The sequence below is a fragment of the Thunnus albacares genome, chromosome 17, assembly GCF_914725855.1.
Source record: "Thunnus albacares chromosome 17, fThuAlb1.1, whole genome shotgun sequence".
Lineage (NCBI taxonomy): Eukaryota > Metazoa > Chordata > Actinopteri > Scombriformes > Scombridae > Thunnus > Thunnus albacares.
In genome coordinates, this window is record NC_058122.1 from 11,435,180 (window position 1) to 11,459,378 (window position 24,199).

The following is a 24,199-nucleotide window of genomic DNA, read 5'->3' on the forward strand; positions in this document are numbered from 1 at the left end:
CTGTCTATTAAATACATTATTACACAAATAAGTCAGAGGTTTCTGGTGACCCTTCTGCAAATTAAGAGTCCAGGATTAATAAAGTATCATATCTGTATTTGATTATAAACTCAAAAGTTGAAGGAACCTACCAGTGTGTAATTTTTCAGTGTGTATTAAGACAAAACAAATTGGCGAGATGTTATTCACACATTCACATTTCTTGATTTTTACTTAGCTTCCTTTTCCACAATCATATATTTTCTGGAAATCTAAAAGCTAGTATGGTTGGAATAAGAACGGAAAGAGTTAATACTAGGCTAAAACAAAAAGACAACAAATTAATATATTTAATAAAATCACATCTGAATTGCAGTTAATTTAGGAGAGTCTCTCTGTTTTGTATCACTTCGTTATTCATTATTGCACTGTGATCCGTTGCTTCCAGAGGTCCTCATAACTCTTCACAAAGAAGATGCATAAAAGTCTTCATGGAAAAATCATCATGTAGTTTGCATATTAATTACAAAGAGTGCAAAAAAGTGTTGGACTGTTGAGTGTTTTTGCTGAAGTCGTGTCAGTATTATAAACAGAATACATTTACATGTGTATTACTACAGGAATAGATGCGTTACTGAATGTATGAAAAACGGAGTGTGAGACAATTTTAAGTGTCACCAAAGTATTCACGGTTCATCAAAAATCACTTTGGTCACTAAGCAACCGTTTCAGTCATTAACACCAAACCATCATCTCTGAAACAAACAAATAATGTCTCCGTTTAGGAGTATGTACACCTTCTTCAGTGTCACTATGCAAGTGTTAGCAGCACCAGCTGTGATGATTCCAGTGGTCACTCTACCACAGCATCAATATTTCATGCGGCTGTGGTCGCTTGAGCTTTCTCGGTCACTCTTGGGAGGTTTCATCTTGGTCTGTGCTCTTTGGTTCCAATGTGACTCTCTGAAACTCATGAGGCGTCTGCAGGTGGGGCACCGGCTTCACTGACTCCCTCCTCCAGGATTTCTCTGACTTGTTCAAGACTCTCAGCCTGCCGAACTAACTCCAGCTTCACCTGAAGGGGGGAGAGAGGAGGTGAGTCAAATACTGTACGTCTATTGATATAATCCTTGTGGATGAGTTTTAATCATTTGGGATTATTTTGGGATTCGTATTTCTGCAAGTCATAATAATTTTACTCATTTTCTCAAGCTAACTTCTACCATCCAGACCACTTCTTACCTGCAGCGACTGGGAGAGCTGCACAAAGTCCCTCTGAACAGTCTGGCTGGTGTCGACCTGGGAGCGCAGGCTGATCACTTGGCTGCGCAGCTCCAGACACTGCTGCTGCAGGCCCGCCTGACAGCCAGAGAGAAGAGTAAGAATAAAGCCCCTGTGTGTCAGTAACCTGACGCGCCAGATGGTTTGTTACTCAGAACCATCTGAGAAGTCGTCCCTGGAAACTGTTTGGAAAAGGGCAGGCATTTCCAAAAAATACTTGGCAGGTGATTGGATGAACCATCTGTCTATCATCATCTTACCTTGCAAGGCAGTTGGATTCGTGACATCACGAAATCGTGCGAGAATCCTTATAGGATGCCAATTGGACCGAACCACCGGTGGTTCGGACACAAGCACATAACTTGAAGCCTGACAAGATGGATTATCATGTGATCTTGTGAATCCAGCTGCCTTGCTAGGTAAGTGTGTTATAACCCTAATGGTTATATCAAAAACATATATAGTGTAGCACACATGCTACTGTTTAAAGTATTCACAGTGTAAAGATAAATAAAATTCTACACATCAAGTCTCATTTCAGTCAATCAATTATCAATATATAGCCCACCACCAATACTCACAAGTGTTCGCTTTTCTCATTATATAATAATAATAATAATAATAATAATAATAATAATAATAATAACAATAATATGACACATAATGTTGTAAATCAAGCTCACAGTCATAGACTTAAAACAATATTTTCTCACTGCAGTAACTGTGAGATTGGGGAAAAGTCAGATGTAAGGTGTGTACGTACAATTAATTACTTTTTACATTAATTTCCTGAAACTAAGATGAATAATCATGATAAATAATTGTTACAAATGATCAGAATTAATATTTCTGCTCAGCAATGCCACCAGAGTGACAGCCCACCACACACAGGATATTCCACCAGTGCAAATAGCAACAAAAAACAGGTTGGATTTACTTTATCATTACTGAGGGTCTTGTTGTTGCTCTGCACATGAGAGAGCGCCACCCGCAGGGCTTCAAGTTCAGTGCGGCAGGCCAGCAGCTCAGCCTGCAACTGGTCCTTCTGGGCCTGGATCCTCTCCGTCTCTGTCTTCAGACTGGAAAGCTGCACTGCAGACACAATCACAAACAAAGGTCCATCACCTTAACTTCATTCTATATAATGTCTATTTATTATCTGAATTTGTATCAACATATGATATCTGAAGAGATTTCATGGATTCACAAGTCTGGTAGACATTTTTTTTAAGGGTGAACTAATTTAAACCACCTTCCTTATTCCAATGCTGATTGGATGGTATGTAAATGCATGATTGCCTTGCTAGGTGCACTGCCATTTACCTAGAGGGGAATCACCTGTGTTTTCGCTATTTCAGAGGCATCTGTACTGCATAGTTGTGACAATGATGAAGGCTGGATGGACAAATAAATTTTGTCTTTTCGTCTTCTTTTAATTATTATGATTTCTGTCATTATTAATAAGGAAAATTACAATTTATTTCAAGTTGGGTTTAATTTTCCTAGTTTTGGCCATCAATTCTATCAGTAATAACAATAACAATAACAATAACAATAACAATAAGAAGAAGAGGAAGAAGAAGAAGAAGAAGAAGAAGATTATACTCACGAAAGGGGATACAAATGTTAACAGAGAAATAAATCTGAATATAAATGTAACCCTACACCAGTCACTAGATTTACTAATTGGCTTACCAGACTAATAAGAATGATTTGTTCACTCACCTTCTAAAACTTCTGATGATCGTGGTTGCAAGTCAGAGCAGGCAGGGAGAGAGAGAGTGCAGAATTAAAAATGTGTCACAGTCAAGACAGTGTACAAAAAAAGCCTTAATAATAATAAAAATATAAAGCACAGACCATTCTCCTCTGCCCGGGTGTCCAGCTGCTCCCTCAAGTTGACTATCTCGATGCGAAGGCGCTCCTCACAGTGCGCCCCCTGCAGGTTAGAGCTCAACAGTGAACACACACTGATACCTCCTATAAAGCTGTCATCAGCTTTTCATTTACCAATTAAAAGGTTGAAACACAAATCCAAGCACAAACACTATCTGACCAGCTGCACTGCATGACTTATTAAATTAAAGAAACCAAATAACATATTAAAACTAGCACGTTACTAAGAGGAACTCTCCTCTCAGACAAACAGGCGTCAAACTGGTTTCTGTTCCCTTTTCATTTACAACACTATGTAAAACTATTCTTCTAAAAATACTGGATGTGACTCATTTATGTGAAAATATCTGACTAATTATGATACAATGTTTATATGACTTGTTACTAAATGGATTCTAAGTGGCTTTTCATCACCAGCACTTACAGGGCAGATAAACTGTAAACAAAAACCTGAAACAGTAATCATACCTGCAGTGTTGCTGGGAACGATGAGCTTGACTCTGGTCCCTCATCCTCAACCTCCTCTCCTTTCAGTCTGGACAGCTCACTGCACATCTTCCTCTGGGAGAGGGACAGCTCTGCCTGGACTCACACAAAAGCCATCACACATGCAGGTTTGAACACCTACTGAATAAATATCTTTTTGGCTGACACACAAATGTGCACAGTATTTACAGACTCGCCTCAGGAATCAATTCACTACTGTTGACTTGTTCAGTGTGTGATGGATGAGTGAGTCATCATGCACACGAGTTACAAATTTGCGGCAAGAAAACAATTAAAGAGATGTCACTTCATTTATATTCTTGGCAAGTTTACATGTTAAACAGGCTAGTTTAAATAAAACTTGACACAGTAACGTTTGACATTATTATCACTCACCAGTCGACCCTGGACTGCGTTCTGTGATAGGCTAAAAGATTTCTGTAAATCCTGGAGGAGAGCCTCTGAAGTCTGAACCTGAGACTGGAGCACGGACACCTGAACACACACAAATTAACATGCGTATAAGTCTGCACATCAGGTTCACTGTGTGTGTGTGTGTGTCACTGACTCATACTCTGCACACTCACAGGTGTAAACTCATATTCAGAGGAGTGTCGCCCACCTGTTTGTGTGTGTGGTTGGTCTGTGTATCCAGTTCTTTCTCCAGCTCCTCCTTCTCAGCCTGCAGTCGACTCACCTCCCCACGCAGCTCTGACACCTGCCCGACACAGCACACATGACATTTTCTATTGTCAAATGTAAACAATACATTAATCCTCCCAGAAAAAAAATGATCAATGTTGCTTTTTCAAAAGACAAATCTATCTTAAAATCAAATTCCTGCAACCAGACTTTTGAAGCAGATATTACAGCGTCAAATCCGAACCTGAGCATTAAGTGTATCCCAGTCACTGTGCGTGACCAGCCGATGACCAGCGGGCGGCAGGTAGATAGCTTCAGGCACCAAAGTTCCTGTGGAGACCAGCGAGTCGGTATCTTCCTGAGCGTGGGGTTTTCTGGGTAGAGAGGGCGTGTCTAAGGAGAAGGAGGACAAGGAGGCCGAGTCGCAGTGCCGCAGTGAAAAATACCCTTCTGTCGTAAGCGCGGCCCCTTCTCCCTCTGCCGCCGCCTCGAGCTCCGCTGGTTGGCTGTGCGTCCTGTCCGTCGGAGCCGTGGCCTCGGCGTGTGTCAGGCTGTTTGCGATCGATGGCGGTGATTCATTACTGGCTGCTTCTGCTTCCATCCTGCCTTTCCTTCCGCCGATCTAACAGGTGGAGAGAAACAAAAAGGTGGGACTGAGTCCAAAACATTTGTAAACAATTTTGGGAAAAAGACACACACACACACTGTTGCACACTGACCAGGCTCTGTCCGCTGGCTCTCCTCCACTCCACTGGCTGAGACTGCAGAACAGCGATCCTGGCCTCATACTGCGCTGCTGTCTCTGAAAACACAACAGGATAACGAAATAATGATGAAACCATTTTATCGTTGCATTTGTGCAGCTTAAAAAGGAGCATAACTTGGTAAAACACTTAGTAATACCTTGATTGTCTGCTGTCTGAAAGACTGAAAGTTTGCCTTAATTTGAAACTACATAATAAGGAACTGAAAACAAGGCGTATGGCTGTTTAGTTCTCATTAAACATTAGTACAACTTTTTTTTAAATCCCCAACACTGCAATAAATGAGAGGTTTCCAAGTCATAGTTAGAAAACTTCTGCATTCATTTACTGTAAGTTTAGGTTCAATCATACTTTCTTTTCCACTCTTCCAAAAATCAATAACATGCTGTAAGCGCTAAGAGTTGAGATGCAGTTTCTAGTTCTTGGTTAGCTCTTTCAAAGGCCAGGCATCTCTGTACATACCTGACATGATTAAAAGATAAAAGCCAAGGTCTGTCCAGTGTTCTGAGGGGAGGCTCTTAAGTTGTTGAATGAAAACAAAACTGTCAAAGTTTGCATTTTCCTTGGGGACATTTACTGAACAATGCTCCAAACACAACTTATGTTTGTCTTTGTAATGCTGTCTTATTATGTGACATTATCATACCATGTGCACACAAGGATTGTCACAAACACACCGTAAACACACACTTACAGCCAAACACACACACACTGACCTCTGAGAGCCTCCTGCAGAGACTGAATCTCTTGATCACATTGTTTTTGCAGCTCTGCCAGTTCCTCCTGTTTGCTCAGCTCACAGATCGTCGCCACACCCTGCCAGTGTTCGACCTGAGCTCTGCAATCGGCTAGTTGGGCCTGCAGGCTCACCTCTGTAAAATGACAAACAGGTTGAGGTGCGTTACCCTTCACTATGCTGTTTTGAGGGCGTTTGCATCAGTCGCACAAATATGGGATACAGTGAGGTGACAGGAATCTATATTACAAAAATATCAGACAAGACTTGGAAATACTTAACGATACGAGAAAAGCTTATCTAATGTCTTTGATTTATATGCTGAGAAATTCCTTGCTTCCTTCATTCAGTTTTATGAAGCTATGAAACATGTTTGTGGCATCCCACTTGTTGCTCTCATAGTGAAACTGCCTGACAGTTGCATAAATACTATGCATGAGTCAGCCATGTAGTAATCTGTGTATTCACAACATTTTGTGATGGGGGACAAAATTTATGGTCTGTGTTCTATGCAAAAATATATTACTAAGTTTATCTGAAGTTATAATGAGGCTCTCAGCCATCTGCATTAATCAAATCAAGTATAAATCTTCCAAAGTTAAGTCTTTTTAATACCAAATTCCCTTTCTTTTGTTTCTCTGGACAGTGTTTCCTTGCTGAGCTGTGGCAGAGGAACAGTAACACAAAGTGTGAGTTTGGTACTAAAGTGAACATAACTTATGAAGATACCAAGCTGACTGTTAAAGCCTCATATTAGCTTTAGATAAACATTGGACTGTGGATTTTGTCCCCCATCACTTACATTGTCATCACTCAAGAAACTGATCTCTTAATGGTTAGTATGAACAGGAGGAATGATTACAGCAAGAAAAAACTGTTTCAAAGTACAGTTGAACACCTGGTTATTGTTTAAAAACAGACCTGAAAAAATAAGTCATATCCTTAAATTTACTGTACTTTGACATGTCAAATACACACGAGGGGTACAACTATCATGGAAATAAAGTACTTTGAAGCTTCAGAGTTGCTACCATTATTTTGTACAGTATCAAGTAAGCAAACACACACCTCTTTATCTTTCTTTTACTGCTGCTGTTTGTAAATATTCTCATGTCAAGGGCAGTAGTGCAAGAAATACTCAGATCCTTTACTTAAGTAAAAGTACAACTAACCCTCCAAAGGCTCCCCAGATAAATGAGTGAATGGGTGAAAAAAGAAGAAAAAACTAAGTTCTGATACACAAATCTGCTTTGGTGAAATGTTGGATCATTTGAACATTTAATGAAATGAAATCATGTGAGAAGTTTAGAGGGAAATCACTAATTGGTGGAGCTGTTTACAACTCATAGACATCTGAAATGTGACCCCGACTACACACTGCTTTTTGTAAGACTCAAAAGCCAAATAGGTTGGAAACCACTGGTTTCATGTGTTGTATTTTAAAAGCTTGTTATATTATCCATTGTGTCAAATCGTCATCTGACAAGTAACTAAAGCTGTTAAATAAATGTAGTGAAGCAGAAATTACAATATTTCCCTCTGAAATGTAGTGGAGTGAAGTATAAAGTATCATCAAATGGAAATACTCAAGTAAAGTACAAGTGCCTCGAAATTGTACTTAAGTGCAGCACTTGAGTAAATGTACTTAGTTACTTTCCAACACTGGCTAAAGGACCTAAATTTGCTATACTAGGTTACTAATAACTACGATTTTGTCAAAGGGATATCTAAATATGTACTGCTAGCTAGCTAATTTGTTATTATGACTAACTTTAGTAAAGTATAGGCTAGGATAATAGCTATGAACGAAGTTAAACAGCTCTCAAGTTATGTTAATGTCTTCAGAGTGAAATGACAACTGAATTGGATTTAAACTCACTTTAGTCAGGACCAGTGGACCCCCCTCGGTGATTTATAAAAGGTCACTATACCCCAGTTTGACCACAAATAAAGTGTTAGCTCGCGGCTAGCTGCGCCCGTTCGTTTCTATGGTCGGCGATGCTAACTGCTAACACACAGGCCGTTTATTGGCTACCTGACTCACCATCAACAGGTTTCACTGAAGATCAGCAACAAGTTAAGAGTTAATATTTACTGAAATTCAAGGTGTGCAGCAGTCAGCGTCAACTCACAGCCAATCCCGTCACATATGAAGCAGATTAATATTTAACGCTGTGGTTTTTATTACCTGAGTCTTCACTCTTTGAGGTCATCGTCTCGTCAGACAGCTCCATCACCAGCGGGGCGTCCGACGAGAGAAAAGACAAATACAAACGTCTATGAAAAGTGCGAGAAACCCGCCGCAGTCATTTTGAACAAGCACCAGGGCTTTTGGTGTCAACTTCAGGAAACAACTTTCCCCGGTCTAAGCCTGCGGAAACACGTCAACCTCCTTCCTGTTCACAAATGCCTTTCTTTCTTCACTGGAATTTAGTTCTGCGTTTAATTTGAGTGTTTCTCTGTTTGTTCAGTGCCAAGAAAAGTGGTCACACTTCTGTTTTTTATCATTGTTACACCCAGATAGCCTCTCTGGAGAGTCATGGCCAGTGATTGGTGACCCCTGGAGGTCACTGAACCAAAATTACACTAAAAACTGACATTTTTATCTTTTGCTATATTTTTTCTTTTTTTGTTTTGTTTCGTTTATTTGTTTTGTGTTTTTACAGATGGGGTATTGACATAACACAAATTACTAATTTAAATATGTACTTTTTTCCACTTCTTATAATCCTGTCATGACCAACAACACTCAAATTTCCCATTTGATGTCATAAATTAAGAAAAACAATATTCTAATGATACACATAATTAAATGCTTTCAATTATCTTAAGCATATCATAATGAGAGTAATATTGAGGTGTCAAAGACATTTTTTCCCTAAATAAGGATACCCTCTGGTGGATGAATATTGCTACTGGGGAGGTTTATATGTTTATTTTAACAGTTAAGAGTAACCAGGGGCAAGACCAGGGGTTTTCAAAGTCTGAGACTGCGGGCTTCCCCTCAGACAAAGCCTGGAAAAAGGGCACCCCCCCCCCCCCCCCCCCCCCCCCCCCCCCCCACCACCCCCCTTAGTTTACTTGCTTAGTTTCGCTCAATTCCTGGATGCCTATGGGATCATAATTATGTTATTTGATCCCATACACACTCAACAATTGAGCCAACATAGCCTAACATTGCTGTTTGACATAACTTCAGACTACACTAAATACATTTAAAAAAAAGTCTGTCCTAAAGCACATATTAGTTTATAACTCTGGGAAAGTGGGAAAAACAGTAAAATTCCCCAAAACTACTGTATCTCTGAACTATCTCTTTTTATTCCATGTGATCTCCTTTTCATAACTAATGTAATAAATGATGTAATATTTTTTCACTTCCATTCGCTGAGCGTCCCCTGAAACTGTTTGGAGCCCCCCTGTTGAGGTCCGCTTCCTACTTTGAAAACCTCTGACTTAGACACAATATGAAGTTGTGTTGTCCCTGAATCTGTCTTTTCATTTTAATGCACCGTGTGTCATGATTGCTCACAACACTGGCAATATTACTCTTCCCAATCTGAAGTGTAAATACAGCCTGAAAACTCCTTAGGGGACATTTATTACCCCCCACTCAAAAAATCATAAAAAATACTGCAAATCACATCTGCTTTAATCAGATCCACCAACATTTCATTTATTGCCTTCTTTGCCTATTTGGCCAGTTTGTCTCTAAAAGTGAAAAGGATGTTAGAAATGGTGTTACTGTGTCATGCTGATTTGTGCTACAGAGTTGCTCTGTCATGGCTTCATTCACGCCCTGCCATAAACTTAAGGAACTGGCCAATCCTATCTTTTGAACAACAATGACAAAGAAAAATGTGTACAGACATCTGTTTGCTTTAAAGTTTGTCCTTTAACAAAGGACAGAATGAGCTTTGTCTGTATTGGCCCTCATGTTCTGGAGTATAATGTCCTCTGTGTGGTAAGTAGGTTATTTTCATACTGCATGCTGATATGATGTGAAGTCCTCTGTTGTCCCTCACAGAGAAAAGGTCATGTAATTATGCAGTGTCATGTGCATGATACACATCAAAGTAAACGGTAAAAAAATGGTTAAAAAAAAAACGGTAACTCGAGAGGGACTTGATCATACCCTACATATTATGCTTAATTACCCTTCTGAGTAAAATAGCAAGGCTCTATTCTAAGTAACCAACAAAATTAAATTGTTTTACATTGTGACACAAGTGGAATAATTCACACAGATGTTTAAAACCAAGCTTAATATTTACCTTGAAACTAGGAAACTGTATTTTGTCAGCAGCAGCTTGGGTGTTTAAGTCTTTTTGCACCTGCTTCCTTTGCTTGACAAAGGCATTTATATACAGGCTTTGATAGTTTCCTGTGTTTGCTTTTCAATAAAAACTACACAGAACCTGAAATAACTGTGTTCTCCCTCAAGTGGCAGCCACTGATTTATGATCTATGGATTTCAGCTTTCAAACGGTTAAAAATCTGTGACTACAGCAGAATCCTTATGTCCACATACTGTGGCCAAAAGAGTGGGTGTATTCACTGAGCTGATTAGACTCAACTTTCCAGTCCTCATCTCTCCTACACGCCTCTTTGATTTTCATTTGCTTATCTTGAAATCTGATATTTATGAGGGCATGCATCCTGCCTCTGCATCATCCAGGTGTGGCAGAGCAACTGTGGAGCAGAGAACACATGTAGAAGAGGAATATGGGTACACATGTCTATGCTTGTTATACATTTTGTTTTACACATGAAAACTTGAGAATTATATTGTTCCCAATCTACACATGCTTCTATAGTTGCAATTAATTCTGCAGTTGCAGTAGAGGCAGAGCAATATTTGATAACTTAGTCTAAAATGTGGCCCTCCTTTTGTCAACTCACCAATCCAACAGATGACATTTTTGAGATCTTGAGGCCTGTGACTGAGCAAAGTTAATCCAACTTCAGAGTCAAAGAATTTAAAAGTACAAAGAAATGACTAAATGCACAATTTGAAATGTGAAAATCAGTGTTCTGAAGATTTGTTTGAAATTTATGCTCCAAAAAGCAGAATCTCAATAAAAAGCCTCATCCCTCTTTATATTGAACAATGCTTTTTATTTAAATCAGTTGTCATTAAAACATGGTCACAATGTAGGAAAGAGAAATACAAAACGTTGATCTGGTAACCGATAAAATGTTTGATTGCTGGCTTACAATCTTCATTTCCAACAATAGCAAAAGTTATGTCAATATTGATGGATTGATACCAAAACCGCAAATTCATGATACAAAGCAGCCAAAGTACTGTATAAAATGCTGGTCAAAGTCTCAAAAAACGATAACTCATACAAAGTGACTCACGTAAACCAGTGCTATTTGTTGTTTAACCAAAATACAATTTCTCTGATAAAGCAATATCATAAATAGTTTGAACATTTTTAAATATCTTAAGTGGTATAAGCCTGGATTAATGGTTGAGTGGAGCAGAGGCACAGAATACATGTATAAATGTTCACAACAAATAAGCGATCAGTAACAAAAGCTCATATTGCCTTTAGGCCAAACCTGCAGGTAGTGTGGTTTAACAGTTTATACCGAGGTAACATTACCTAATCGTTAAATGGTATTACAGTATGAACAGCACCAGAACTCTTAATGGGTTTTTATGAGTGTACAAAGATACAGCATCGGGTGGTTGAGTGAAATTTGATTTGGTCCCGTGTGACTGTGGAGATGCTGAGTCTTTAGTGTACATCTCAGTCTTTCTTTACAAGTCCATGTCATGATCGCTGACACTCTGGCGTAGATAGTCTTCATACAGCTTCTTCTGCAGGGAGAGAAAATAGACAGTTAAACATACTTCAATACTGCCTTTTTTTTTTTTTATTGCCAATACCATTTCAGTACCAGTTACACACACACACTCTACCTTTTTGGTCTTGACCACCTCCTGAACGTACTCCAGCTTCTCCTGCAGTTGCCTTTTCTGTTTGCCTGACAAAGTTGGTCGAGTCCTGCGTAGAATTAAAAAAGGGAAAACATGTCAAAGTCCGAGAATCTGATCAGATTTATTATTAAGTAAATGTCATGAGTAGTGTTGCAAATCCACAGAGTCCTAATCACATTCAGCTGCCTAACAGGAATCTACTACCAGTGTCTGAAAAACTATAGTTGAAGAACACAGACTTTTTATGCTTCCTTTTCAAAACTAAGGTGAGATCACCTACTTAATCTTACAAGAAGAAATAAAAGTGAAATAAAAGTGTCACAGCTGGAGGAGAGTGTAAAAAAGTTTTTTAAAAAGTTGCATTTCCACTGGAGATAAATAAAAAGAAAAAAAAGGATTAAAGTGTAAAATAAATTAAAAAAGGATAAAAATAAAACAGGATTAAGTACGAAATTAACGTTACATTACAATAAATTAGAGTCCTACTTGAAGGAGAAGCGTGCGATGATGAGTAGGAGGAAGGAGAGGAGGACCAGTCCGCCACAGCTGTAAAGCTGCTGCTCCACAGAGAGTGACTCAAACATTCTCACGATGGGAGTCTGTGAATTACAAGAGGAGCTATAATTAGATTTGACTGCTTTGAACATTAACTGTGTGTGCAGCTGCTGATTGTTTGTCTCACACACACGGTGTCACACACCACCCCAGTGAGCTCTCACCACATAGAGCCCAAGTGCTTCTTTGCCTTCGCGGCCCAAAGCCATCTCCAGCAGCTCCTTGGACAGAGCGCCCAGCACCAGTAAGGCCATCAGAGCCAGTGGGAAACTGAAGCCCAGCAGAGTCAGGAAGCAGCTCTTGCAGCGCGCGCGTCGGTTCTCAACACTGGTCTGCCTGTGAGAGCAGAGGGTCGAGATTATTCTGTGAAGGCATCACTGACTGACGCTGCTGTGTGTATCCCAATAATCTTTTGTTTTTGATAAAATAATTCTCTGCACGGGATCACACTCACAGCTGGATTATGGACAAATCCTATGAGAGACTTCATATGATTTCTAAATATAACAGGATAATAATCTCTTTAAGATTATTAGCAGAATAAAAGGCCCCATGTCAAATCAGCTACTGTCAACCTGCACGCCCCTAGTGGCATTACAGGGAATAACATCTAAAACTACCAGGATCTCCTGGAAGGGAGTGTCATACAAATAAAGCGTGTGTGTGTGTGTGTGTGTGTGTGTGTGTGTGTGTGTGTGTGTGTGTGTGTGTGTGTGTGTGTGTGTGTTACCTGTCATTAATGAGCGTATCAGTTATGGCCTCGCTGATGACCTCACAGTCCTTCTCAAGGGAGTTGAGTGTATTCTGGACTGTTTGGTTAATAGTTTTCTCGACGGTGCGACACACCTCCTCAATTTGGTTGACGCAGCGACTTGGCTAGGAACAGGAACACAGACAAAAGTAAATGTATACTTATCAGGTACTTTATATTAAAAGGACTTTATTTGGAATGACATGCAAAGAGCGAGTTAAGGGTGCGGAGGTACGAGCCTAAAAAGTTAATGGATCACCTCGTTACCCTTACCTTGTTTGGACTGGGAATGTAGATGGTGGGCATGTCAAAACCACATTTGTTGAGTCCCGGTCGCTTGCAGAGCTCCTGGACAATCTGCATCATTACTCTCTGTGTCAGCCAGGCAAAAGAAATAATCAAGTCACTCAGAGGAAGACAGAGTCAAGACATCATTTCCTGTTTTTTAGTATCATTGTGACAATATCTAGTAATTCTCTTAGAAAGGACTATATTTGATGAGGTGAGTGTCCATTTACTGGTGTGTTCTGTTCTCCTAGATACTTGAAACAGACCAGAACTGATAAAAACACTTGGCAGCAGCTTTAAGCTACCCACACACTTGCACATGAAGAGGGCATATTCTATTCTTGGTTATCAGTCCTCTTAGAGGGGCCTAGGTCTAACCATATAAAGCAGTGCATGTGATTTTTTTTCTTGTAGATGTAAATGGAAACTCCTTCTTTAACTTCTACAAAGGTGTCTGAATATTGTGTTTTTGTTCAGATGAACGTAGAAGGGCGTTGCTGTACATACCTGTCTGTCAGACTCTCCCCCGGCCTCGTCAGCCTTGCTCAGGTAAAAATGCAGCCGATCCCCGTGTTTCTCATTCAGGCTTTCCACAATGTTGAGGGTGCGCTTGCACAGAGCCTGACCCATTGGGTCGAAGAAGACCAAAATCAGGTCACAAAGATCACCTGAGTGTGACAGTGAGAAGGACAATTATTTAACTATGTTATTAAACTGCATTGTAATTTCCGAGTGATATTATTATTATATCATTAAACTGTTGTCTTTATTATTTTTTGTAGTTGTTAAAATGGTTTCTTTTTAAAAAATTTAAACAGAGGATTTAGCATCATGTCATCACATTTTCATTGTGTTGTGACAATATGGTTCTACTTAAAGATGATCTCAAAATCTTAGCTGTCAACATTGGGGATATCTCCCGGTTTCTTTTAGAGACCTATTTCAGTTTAGACATAAAAAGCACTAATAAACAGAACACTGCATTTAAGATTTGAATCAACCATGAACTAGCACCTTTTTGAAAGCAGGATTTCATTTTACCATCACACAGACTGAACATAGTCAGTAGAGCTGCCTGCCTCATTTTGTACTATTCAAAGAAAACCATTTAAAATAACTCAGTTGCTCATCACCAGCTGTCACAATGGAGAACCTCGATAACTACAGTTACACAATAACTGAAGGTCAAAAAACAATAGAAGAAGGTCAGAAACCCACCCAGCCACAGGATAACCTCGTCCACATCAAAGGGATACTTCATATCACCATCCACCAACCCTGGAGAATCCACAAAAGTCACCAGGCTGAACCGTTTCTGACGCGACGTGCAGATCTCTGTGCTCAAGTACTCTGAAACACCTAGAAATCAATTGAGGAAGATCAGAGAATTGTGGTAAAAATAAATAAGCACCATAGTGGATGTTGATAATTTAACTATTAATGTTTGATACTGATCACCTAACATTCAAATAAGATATGATGAAGCCACATGGCTGTTGCACTAAGAGCAAAGTTTTAAAGTGCAGCACAATAACCTGAATAAATAACATCTGTTTGTCTTCAGTGTTTTAATAGAAGAATTGTGTGGGTGTTGCCACACTGATCCCTTGTCTCTCTTCATCTGTGTTGTTTTTTGTTGCTGCATCCTCAACAGTAATATAAAAGTGAAGAAAGTGTAAAAAAGGACCAACAACAAAATATACAGCGAATCTCTTGGCACTTTGGGAATGCATCAGTGTGACAGCAGCCTGAGGGGGAAACAGAGTGTGCCACTGTGATGAGTCTCCTGAATAGCACAGGAAGGGATCGTGATTCAAGCTGCAAATCTCACCTTTGAACTGTTGCAGAGGCTTGAAGTGTGGATACAGATGAAGGGTGGCATTTCCCTAAAGAAAAAACAGAACCAGATCAGTCGGAAATAGTTTGTGAACCAGGTGTCACACTCTCCACAAGTACTGAAATCAATATTAAAAGTAAGTGTTTTTGTAAGAATGCACTCACTGTGAGAGATTCTCTCTTGCGCCCACTCGTCACAAAGCTGAAGCCTTGGGTCTCAATCGCCACTCCAGTGCGCTGGATGTGCTCTTCGACATACCTGACCAAAAAAAACAAAGCAGAACAAAAAGGACCTGGTATCAGACAACTTTGTGATGCATTGATGGAGCCGTCAGTTTTGTCCAGTGTCCAAAACAAATCAATTAAAACTATATTATTATTGATGTGTATTGGCTGACTCGAGTATTAACAGCATGATCTTTACTGCACTCCTGCATTTGTCAGTTAAATGTTTCTATAAATTGCATACAAAACCTGTGCAAGGAGGGATGTAGCTGAATGCTACAAATTATACTAGACAGACAATATAACATGCTATTTTCTGTTGTGTGCAGTTTGTATTTTGTTCTGTTACATATATGGCATCATATCATTTAGTAGTTGGATCTTGGCTAGATGGACTTGCTCTGTATAAAGTCCTCTGAGACATACTTTTGTCAAATATATATTACCAGTTGATGAAGGAGCTTTTCCCAGCAGAATGGTTGCCCATCAGCAATACAGTGATCTTTTTCCTGGGCGGCAGCAACTTCACACCAACAGTTTCGGCCACTGTGATCAACCCTGAACAAACCAGAGAACACGGTTTTAATAATCACTTATAGCCAGTAGGCGATTTGAGGGGGGATGCCATCCCCCTTATTAGTAAAATGACCAAAATACATCCCCCTTTTTAACCAGCCATCCCCCCTCTCCATCCCCTAGTAGCAGAAAGAGGGCAGGGGCAGAGAGGTGGTTTAGTTGAATATGTTAGTGTAGTCTGCCTGTCTCATTGATCCTTTATCTGACTGAGGTTTGTGCAAGTTAGAATATATGCCCCGAGCATGGCTCTGAAATATCAGTAGCCTAACTGTGCTGTGTATTGATAAATCCATGGCACTTTCTGTGGTGCTGAGGTAGCAGACGGATTTGTGATTGTGTCTTTATCTCTCAGTCCTGCCCTTTTGTCAGTTTCATCTTGGATCTATAATATTCTCTAAACTATATACTATAAATACTCAATTCTATACCATAGTGTAGCCTAAATACTAAATAGAGTAGTGTAACCTTCATAATCAAAGTGACAAATAGCGAGAGGATCATAGAGACACACTGCTTCTTACACCAAACAAAGATGTTAATATAAATTAAGCAAAACTGGAGTCATCATACTGTTGTGGAGGCACCTGCAGGACTCAGGTAAGTCAGTCAAGAGCAAGACGAACTAGAAATATCAAATGTATTGAGTGAAGAAAGTGATTGCAGAGGGCTCAAATATATTTCAATAATAAATTTGGAAGGGCATAGATGGTAGACAATGGATGTAAGTAACTACACTACATCTCATTAATTTCATGACAAGTCTCTGACACAAACTATCACAAAACTCTTATATATTATGAACTAACCTAGGTTACATTACAAAAATGTGAGTGACTTTGAGTTTATTAGTATTCATGCTCACAGTTAACAGTTATATGTTATATGTATACATGACTGTACATCATAAAAATATAAAACTATAAGTAACATTTCTATATATACATATATACTCATACTCATACAAACGCATTTACAAATACAACCAAGACTTCAGATATCTATCTATTGTAACGCGAGTTGTAGCTGACTAAACAGATTAATTAGTTAACTAGTATCAGCGTTAATGAGCAACGTCAGCTAAATCTGAATCTAAATTGCTGCTTATTAGCTTTGCTAACAGTTAGCCTCGGGCACCAGGGATACCGTTAGATTAATTACTAAGTTAGCTGGCTAACATCCAGTGAACAAGCGGTTTCCTGGCTTAGCTTTTTTATTAAATAGGAACACTATCGAAGTCAAAGGACGGTTGGAGCAGCAAGTTATGTGTCAGCCAACTCACCACTGTCGGGATCCGTGTACAGCTGATGACAATCCCGCAAGATGCGCTCATCACAGGACACGCCGCCAGATATCGACTCTGCGTTTGCAGCAGTTCGGTTTTTGATTTTTCCAGACATCGTCAGACAATAATAATACCAAAGTTTCAGATGGATTCGTCAGAGCATCTACAGTGCACGACGCGCCCGGCAAGCAATGAACAAAGCCGGTATTTCTTGTTTGAATCACCCCGGTCCGCTGAAACCAAACACTGGCAGAAACGTACCTCGGCCACGTCGTCAGATTGAGTGGCTTATGTCGCACAGGCCTCTGGGTAATGTAGTTTGTCTTTTGAATCAACGCAAACTAACCAATCAATAGCCACTCAATGGGGACGCTATAAAATAAATGATGTAATAAAATGCTTTTTAATTTTTTATATAAATACACAGCCGTCCCTGACGCTGTGACGCTAAACAGCAGCATCTGGATCAAATGTCTTTTTTAATTTATTTTATTTAGTGCAAGATAAGTGATTGGCACAGATTGAGTGCAAGATAAGTAACGAAATAATAAAAATAAAATATTAGAAAAATAAAAATGTGGCTTAGTACTAGATGCTCGTGTGTGTGTGTGTGTGTGTGTGTGTGTGTGTGTGTGTGTGCGTGTGTGTGTGTAAGGATATAGAGGGGAGGGAGAGCAGAAGGGACAAAAAGAAGAAAAAAAAAAAAGATAAAAATGCTACAGTGCTGTTAGGAGGCATCTCTGGTTGTCCCAGGGACGAAGAGGCAGAGAAAAAACAGAAGCAGATCAGTCAGGGATAGTTTGTGAACCAGGTATCACGCTCTCCAGAAGTACTGAAATCAACACTGAACTTATTTAGTTGGGTTGGGTCCCAGGGACGAAGAGGCGCCAGAGTGAAACCCAGGTGGATCAGGACAACTGGGCCAAGCTAGGTTTTTATTTTTAGATAAAAACTTGGATCAAATGTCAAATGTGTTGGTAAAATGTCGGAGGCAAATAAGAAGTGACACTGAATTTCTTAAAGGAGACATTACAAATTTACAAATGGAAGGAGGTTTTTCATGTCTGCAGTACATTTTGCAGGCAGCCATATACACACAGAAAGGGCTGTGTCTGGTAATCAAACCCATTACAGTTAGGCTCTGTGCTTACCACTGAGCCTGGCTGGAATAAACAACCATTTATGAGTGACAATACCCTGGCATCTGTCTTTTGCATTTACTGGCTTTTGAACCTTTCTGATGAGCAACACACTCAGTAACATGACTTTCTATTGATTATTTCATGTATGCAAAGTACAGAATATAGTATAAATGTTCTCAACCTTAAAATACTCTTCTGCACCTCCTTGTCTTACTGAATTGTCCTTCTATACGGAAATCTATGACTGCAGTACAGCAGTATAGCTTGCTGCTTTGAACAGACTATAGTTCAAGGCCACTCAGAAAAACATACTCAATTTAGTAAATGATTACAGATGAGAACATCCTTTATACAGTAGTCTGTGGAAATGTTTGGGCCTGCATCAAGGTGGTGAAAAGAGTGCACACAGCATAGACGCCACACAACTTTCCAGCGTAAAACAAACAAAATAAACAAATATTTGTGTGTGATGCAGTTTAGTCCAAATGAAACATGGTTCAATTTCAATCCTTTAATTTGTCCATGAAAAAAAAACAAGAAAAATTTCTAGAATTTTCATTTAAATTTTCGTTTAGTGGCACCTCATAGCATCTCAAGTGTTACACAAACATTTGATGATTCTGGAGACATAAAGACGGCTACTATTACACATACTGTAAGACAGTAAATCCAGTGTACGACGTATAATGATCAATTTAAAGACAGATTTTAAGAGGAGAAATGCACAAATTAACTCAAGAGTTACAAATGATTTGCAATTTCAAGTAAAAAGGAAAACACAGTATCAGCCACTTTCAAAGAAACTCAGTGCAAATTTAGAGAGTAGACACCTTCTGGTTCATATAAGCTAATTGTCTGTGTATAAGCTGATATAGCCACCAGAGCTGAGAGTGTATCTGTATGGATGTGAATTTTCAGATTACACCACAAAATGTTCTTGTTAAAAGATTGAACTGTAGAAATAGATGGAAAAAACTCTGCACACATACCTGCCAAAGAGCAAGTAAAAAGACCTCATAGGGCTTATAAGATTAGTGGTACTTCATAGAACTGCTGTGAAGCTAATTCAATGAACTGTTTCTTGTACAAGGTTTCAACTTTATAAACCCAAGTACAGCCACATTCTCCCTCCTTTCCCATAAGTGCCCAGTAGACGTCCCCTCTAGCTTTATAGCATAAACAACACTTCACATCTTGTGAATCTCTAACTTTTAATTCAGTGCAAAGACAAACATGATTTAATGCAAAGTAAGAAACATGGGATTATGCAGCTTTCTCTCAATACTATAACTAAATTAAGCTAATTATGCAGCTTGGTTGTCTGTTGTTGATTGCCTTTTGATGACGGAAACGTCTGTGTGTTACTGTTTGTATCAGGAATCTTAACAGATACAAGCCATTTAAGGCGTAATTCTGCATCCCTGTTTCATCGCAAAGTATGGCCGGCCAGTGAGATGACACGTAACAATGTGAACATTTGGACAGGCAGGCTGTTGAGTGTGAGATGGCCTTTGCTTCCACCATCTGTTACCACTTGAAAACATGTTTGTCCTCTAGCTTCAGCCCGTTTATGCTCAGTGTCACTGCATGGCTGGCCTGTGAGGGGATCTTCATATTCTATTCACATGTAAAGATCAAAGTCAGTCTGAGCTATTTCATTCTGATTGCCCCCCTTATCACACTTAAATTAATGTGGTATGTGTTATGTTCAGCAGCTCATTGTGTTTGTTCTTAACACGATCACACTGAGTTAATGGGATCCTTGTTAACACTGAATACATTAGCATAATTTGATCCAATAGAAATAATGTGGTTAGCTTCGTCTTTTAATGAAGTGCTCCATTGAGCAGCATCGGTCTCAGGTTAAGCTTCTTCCAAGTAGTGAGTCAAAAGTTTTTGTTTTTTAATGGAAATGAACATTTTTTTTCTCTTCTTCAACATAAGTCAAACAGTAGTTCTAAAATAGTTGGAAAAACTTTGATTTCACACCTTTTTTCTTCTTGCAACAGCTAAACATGCTACTTTCATTCATTTCACAAGATCTACTATATCAGTCTTAAACTTCAAGGCCATAATGTTGCTGTATAGTGTATAATGGACATACATAACCATGTCAAAGTAATGAGATGCATATTAGCATCAATGTGATTATTATGTTGAAATTAGTGAGGGAGGATTCACGTAAGACATCAGAGCAACAGCACTCTAATGTTTCCTTCATTGTTATGCCAGAATAAAGTCTTTCGCCTTTGGTTACCAGTGAGCTTTCCTCTCTTTGGCAACCAGCTCCAGGAAATGGGAATGATTCGCATAGAGGGGGAAGGACGAGTCAACATCAACCCACTGGACTTGTCCTGCGTCATCGCCAGCTTGCAACGGCAGCTCACTCACGCTGTCGCCTGCAGTAACAACAAAGATCTCTCATTACCAAAAACTTGCATCGTCATTTTTGATTTGGAACCATAATAATTTATTTAAAAACAGTCTGCAAGTTGCTGGAGATGTTGTGGAATTAGTAAATTTTTAAGTATAAGAATACATTTGAATAGTGACAATTAGAAAAAAAAAGAGGAAAAATAAAACATTCTTCCCAGTTATTGATACCTGTGTCATCATGGAAGTTGACAGCGATTGTCTCCATCCAAGCATTGTCAGTGTTTCTAGGATCATCTACGTAGCCTTTGTAGACCTGAAGGAGAAAAAAACACAGACACTCATTTCACCTCACGTACAAGCTCACTGTATATTCTATTAGTGTTCCTCATTCCTCACTCATTGACTAAAATGTCACAGTTCGCAGTTTGCAGTTTGCAGTTGCAGACCTGAAACCCTGATGATTGGAAGAGTTTGGTGATGCGTTCATGGATTTTTGCTCTCTCTGATGGCGAGACTGCCAGCGAGTTCAAGGCTTCTTCCGAAAACTCCCGCTGCAGTGTGAGAGAAACCTGCTCTCCTGGATCCACCATCCCCTACAAAACAGGCATATACGCTTGCATGTGAATTTACTTTTGTTGAATAGCTGTGAGGATATCTTGATAGGCACAATGAAAAGCAAAGCAGCAAATGACACAATGTAAAAGTGAGTGCAAAACAACAGAACACATACATAAAAATTTGAACAACAAATGTAAAAGCCACCAACCCCAGGAATGGCCCACTCCCCGCAGTCTTTCCTCTTGATGGACACAAACTGCAGGATAGGCTGTTTGGAGACTGAGTGATTTATCTTTGCTCCTTTAGCATCTATTTTCCATCTGGCAGACAACAACGTACATCAGGCCATCAGGCATTTATAAAAAATTAAAGCTCCAAAGTGCCCTAAGTGTTACTGTTTTTCCTCTTTTGAATGAGTCTTCAGTTAATAACTCAGCCGAGAAATTAACTGTGGTTAGCAAATATCTGGATAAAACCCATATGTAAAGTAAAGGAAAGTTACCTGCTGACAATGGGATCTGCTGCATGATTGGGTCCCCATCGTCCCAGCAAACCTCTACCAGTCAGCCCCGTGCGTCCATGAGGATTTCTGGATGAGTAAAAGATGAATTGGCTAATCATGTCAAATTCATTTATAAGCTGTTTTGAGAGCATCTGTATACAAAGACTTGAAAACTCTAAATGAACATAAGAAATACTGTTACAAACACAAGTTCTTCGGTAAAGGGCACATAGAGCACTTGTTTTTTTACTCTAGCCAGCCATCTTGACATCATGTGTATCAGTATTAAAGCCTCAGTAAGAAATGTGTTTGAAATTAACATTTAATGAAATGTTCCAGTAATGTGAGAGAGTTGCTAATGATACAGACCTCATTGGGAATCAACATCCCAGAAAGCACTTACTGCTGGTCGTAAAAGTAAGGTGGGGTTTGCAAACAAATTAGTCGAGTTGATACCATGACGTGTTACTGTCTAGTTTCTATCTATCTTTGAGTAAAACCAATCCAAATGACAGTGACTGAATGACTAACTAATATTCCCCAAGGGAAACGCCTTGTGAGAGAACCATTTCTCTTGGTATTCAATAACTTACAGCGGCTTTCCATTTTCCACTTTGTAACTGCCCTCAAAGCTTGTTCTGTCTACAGAACCATCCACAGTGTTGAACTTTGGAGAGAAAGAGCTGCAAAACAAGGAAAAGTCTTTAAACTGACATGAATAACCTCCAGTTGATTTGTGAAAACATACAGCACACACAACACAACATTTGACACAGCTATACAAGGTTAAATCTGAAAATGTCTCACAACAGCCAAGAAAATAACAAATATTTTGGAGTCGATAATAGTTGACTGACCTTTAACTGGCTCAACGTACAACGTACAGTATGTGTTACTCACCCAATATCAGGATCTGCCCATTCTGGCTTCTTTGCCACTGAGGGGCTGGTGTAGCTGACCGGATCGTAGTCCGGCCAGTCCTGACTCCAGTCCACCTTGTCATCAGGCACAGGGAAGCGTTTGATTTCGGACCCTGGATACTGGGCACATCTTGACTTCACATGAGGCGCTGCTGAGAATGGCATTGCACTGATACTGGTCGTGTAGAGTTTACAGCAACTGGTACTGACGGGTCTGATGGTTTGACTGGTTCTGAATGGATGACCAGATGGGCAGGAGATGGCAGGCCTGCAGTGAGAGAAAAACAACAAATTATGGTAAAACCATCACCCTCAAGTGAAGTGTGAAGTGTTCGCGCCTAAATCTATAAAATACACACACACACACACACACACACACACACACACACATATATATATATATATATATATTAATTTATTATACAATAAACTGACAACATATATATTCATAAGGAAACCCAGCACTTTACTGTTTGCCATTAGAGCAGTAGAATCATGTCATGACAACAGAATAACTGTTATATTAGCTAACCCTGAATGATTATTTATGTTTGACATCACATCTCATATTAACATGACTGATGAATGGAAATAAAGTATATGATTCTTCATAATAAGCCACGTCAATGTACTGTCCTGACATCAAAAACAGTTAGCTGATGGTAATAACTACTGTAATACCGACTTAAATCATATCGCCTGGCTCTGCCCATAACATCTGTGATTTAGGACATTGACAGAAGTAGCTGCTCCAGCTCTTAACCATCTCTACTGTCGATTAAATGTTAGCTCAAAGCGGAAACTGTCCAAATATCAGTAGCTTTTAGTTAAATCTGCATGAATATTATCCTTCCATACCTAACTCCGGAGCTGCAGACGGTGTACGGAAGTCCGAGGAGGGTGAGCGCTAGACGAAACCCGCCTATCCAGTGTCGTCTTGGCATGAAATGTACCATTGAGTCAAATAATCAATATTGCGGCATGCACAACATGCAACACACAGTAACCAGGAAGTGAGTGCACCACCCGACGTGGTGACGTTGTTGTTGTTTTTTTAAAAATGCTACTACCAATGAAGAGTCATATGTAATCAATAAGTGCATACTGCATATCACAGAAACAACTATATTTCAGTGTTAATTTTTTTTAAAAAATTTATTTTCTGAAAATGAGAACTAAAATTTTCAACAATGAAACTGAGGATGCTATGAAATTGCTCAGGGTTACTGTCTTTCATTGGTAGCTCACAGGGTCTTCCAGTTAGGTATGGCCTATTCACATTTTTAATAAATTGTTTAATAAATAAATTTGATTTGAACATTACATAAAACATTTACAAGAACTGGCTACTTTTCAAAGACTTGTTGAATAAACTTTACATTGGTTCATTTTTTAAAATCTGTACTAATTTAAAATATTGTATAAAATTAAAATAAAGTATAAATATTGTATAT

At 39.3% G+C, this 24,199-nt stretch overlaps 3 protein-coding genes across 3 annotated transcripts; all 3 read right to left on the minus strand.

Moving 5' to 3' along the window:
* Positions 1 to 300: 300 nt before the first annotated feature.
* Positions 301 to 8,316, minus strand: rabep2 (rabaptin, RAB GTPase binding effector protein 2). Its single transcript, XM_044330660.1, has 12 exons — positions 7,973 to 8,316; positions 5,765 to 5,920; positions 5,004 to 5,086; positions 4,529 to 4,906; positions 4,265 to 4,360; positions 4,039 to 4,137; positions 3,625 to 3,738; positions 3,121 to 3,199; positions 2,986 to 2,997; positions 2,198 to 2,352; positions 1,222 to 1,338; positions 301 to 1,054 (listed from the first exon to the last, which is right to left on the minus strand). The coding sequence occupies exons 1-12, from the start codon at positions 8,016 to 8,018 to the stop codon at positions 950 to 952; spliced, it is 1,440 nt and encodes a 479-aa protein (XP_044186595.1). The 5' UTR covers positions 8,019 to 8,316; the 3' UTR covers positions 301 to 949.
* A 2,565-nt stretch (positions 8,317 to 10,881) lies between these two features.
* On the minus strand, positions 10,882 to 17,545 carry si:ch211-11k18.4. The gene is made up of 12 exons (XM_044330358.1): positions 17,245 to 17,545; positions 15,836 to 15,947; positions 15,330 to 15,423; positions 15,160 to 15,214; positions 14,547 to 14,687; positions 13,836 to 13,996; positions 13,314 to 13,412; positions 13,020 to 13,165; positions 12,454 to 12,625; positions 12,221 to 12,333; positions 11,717 to 11,801; positions 10,882 to 11,614 (listed from the first exon to the last, which is right to left on the minus strand). The coding sequence occupies exons 1-12, from the start codon at positions 17,360 to 17,362 to the stop codon at positions 11,555 to 11,557; spliced, it is 1,356 nt and encodes a 451-aa protein (XP_044186293.1). The 5' UTR covers positions 17,363 to 17,545; the 3' UTR covers positions 10,882 to 11,554.
* A 1,340-nt stretch (positions 17,546 to 18,885) lies between these two features.
* nudt9 (nudix (nucleoside diphosphate linked moiety X)-type motif 9) lies at positions 18,886 to 23,815 on the minus strand. The gene is made up of 8 exons (XM_044330360.1): positions 23,604 to 23,815; positions 22,726 to 23,013; positions 22,419 to 22,508; positions 21,826 to 21,912; positions 21,532 to 21,643; positions 21,212 to 21,358; positions 20,994 to 21,078; positions 18,886 to 20,788 (listed from the first exon to the last, which is right to left on the minus strand). The coding sequence occupies exons 1-8, from the start codon at positions 23,699 to 23,701 to the stop codon at positions 20,643 to 20,645; spliced, it is 1,053 nt and encodes a 350-aa protein (XP_044186295.1). The 5' UTR covers positions 23,702 to 23,815; the 3' UTR covers positions 18,886 to 20,642.
* Positions 23,816 to 24,199: the final 384 nt, after the last annotated feature.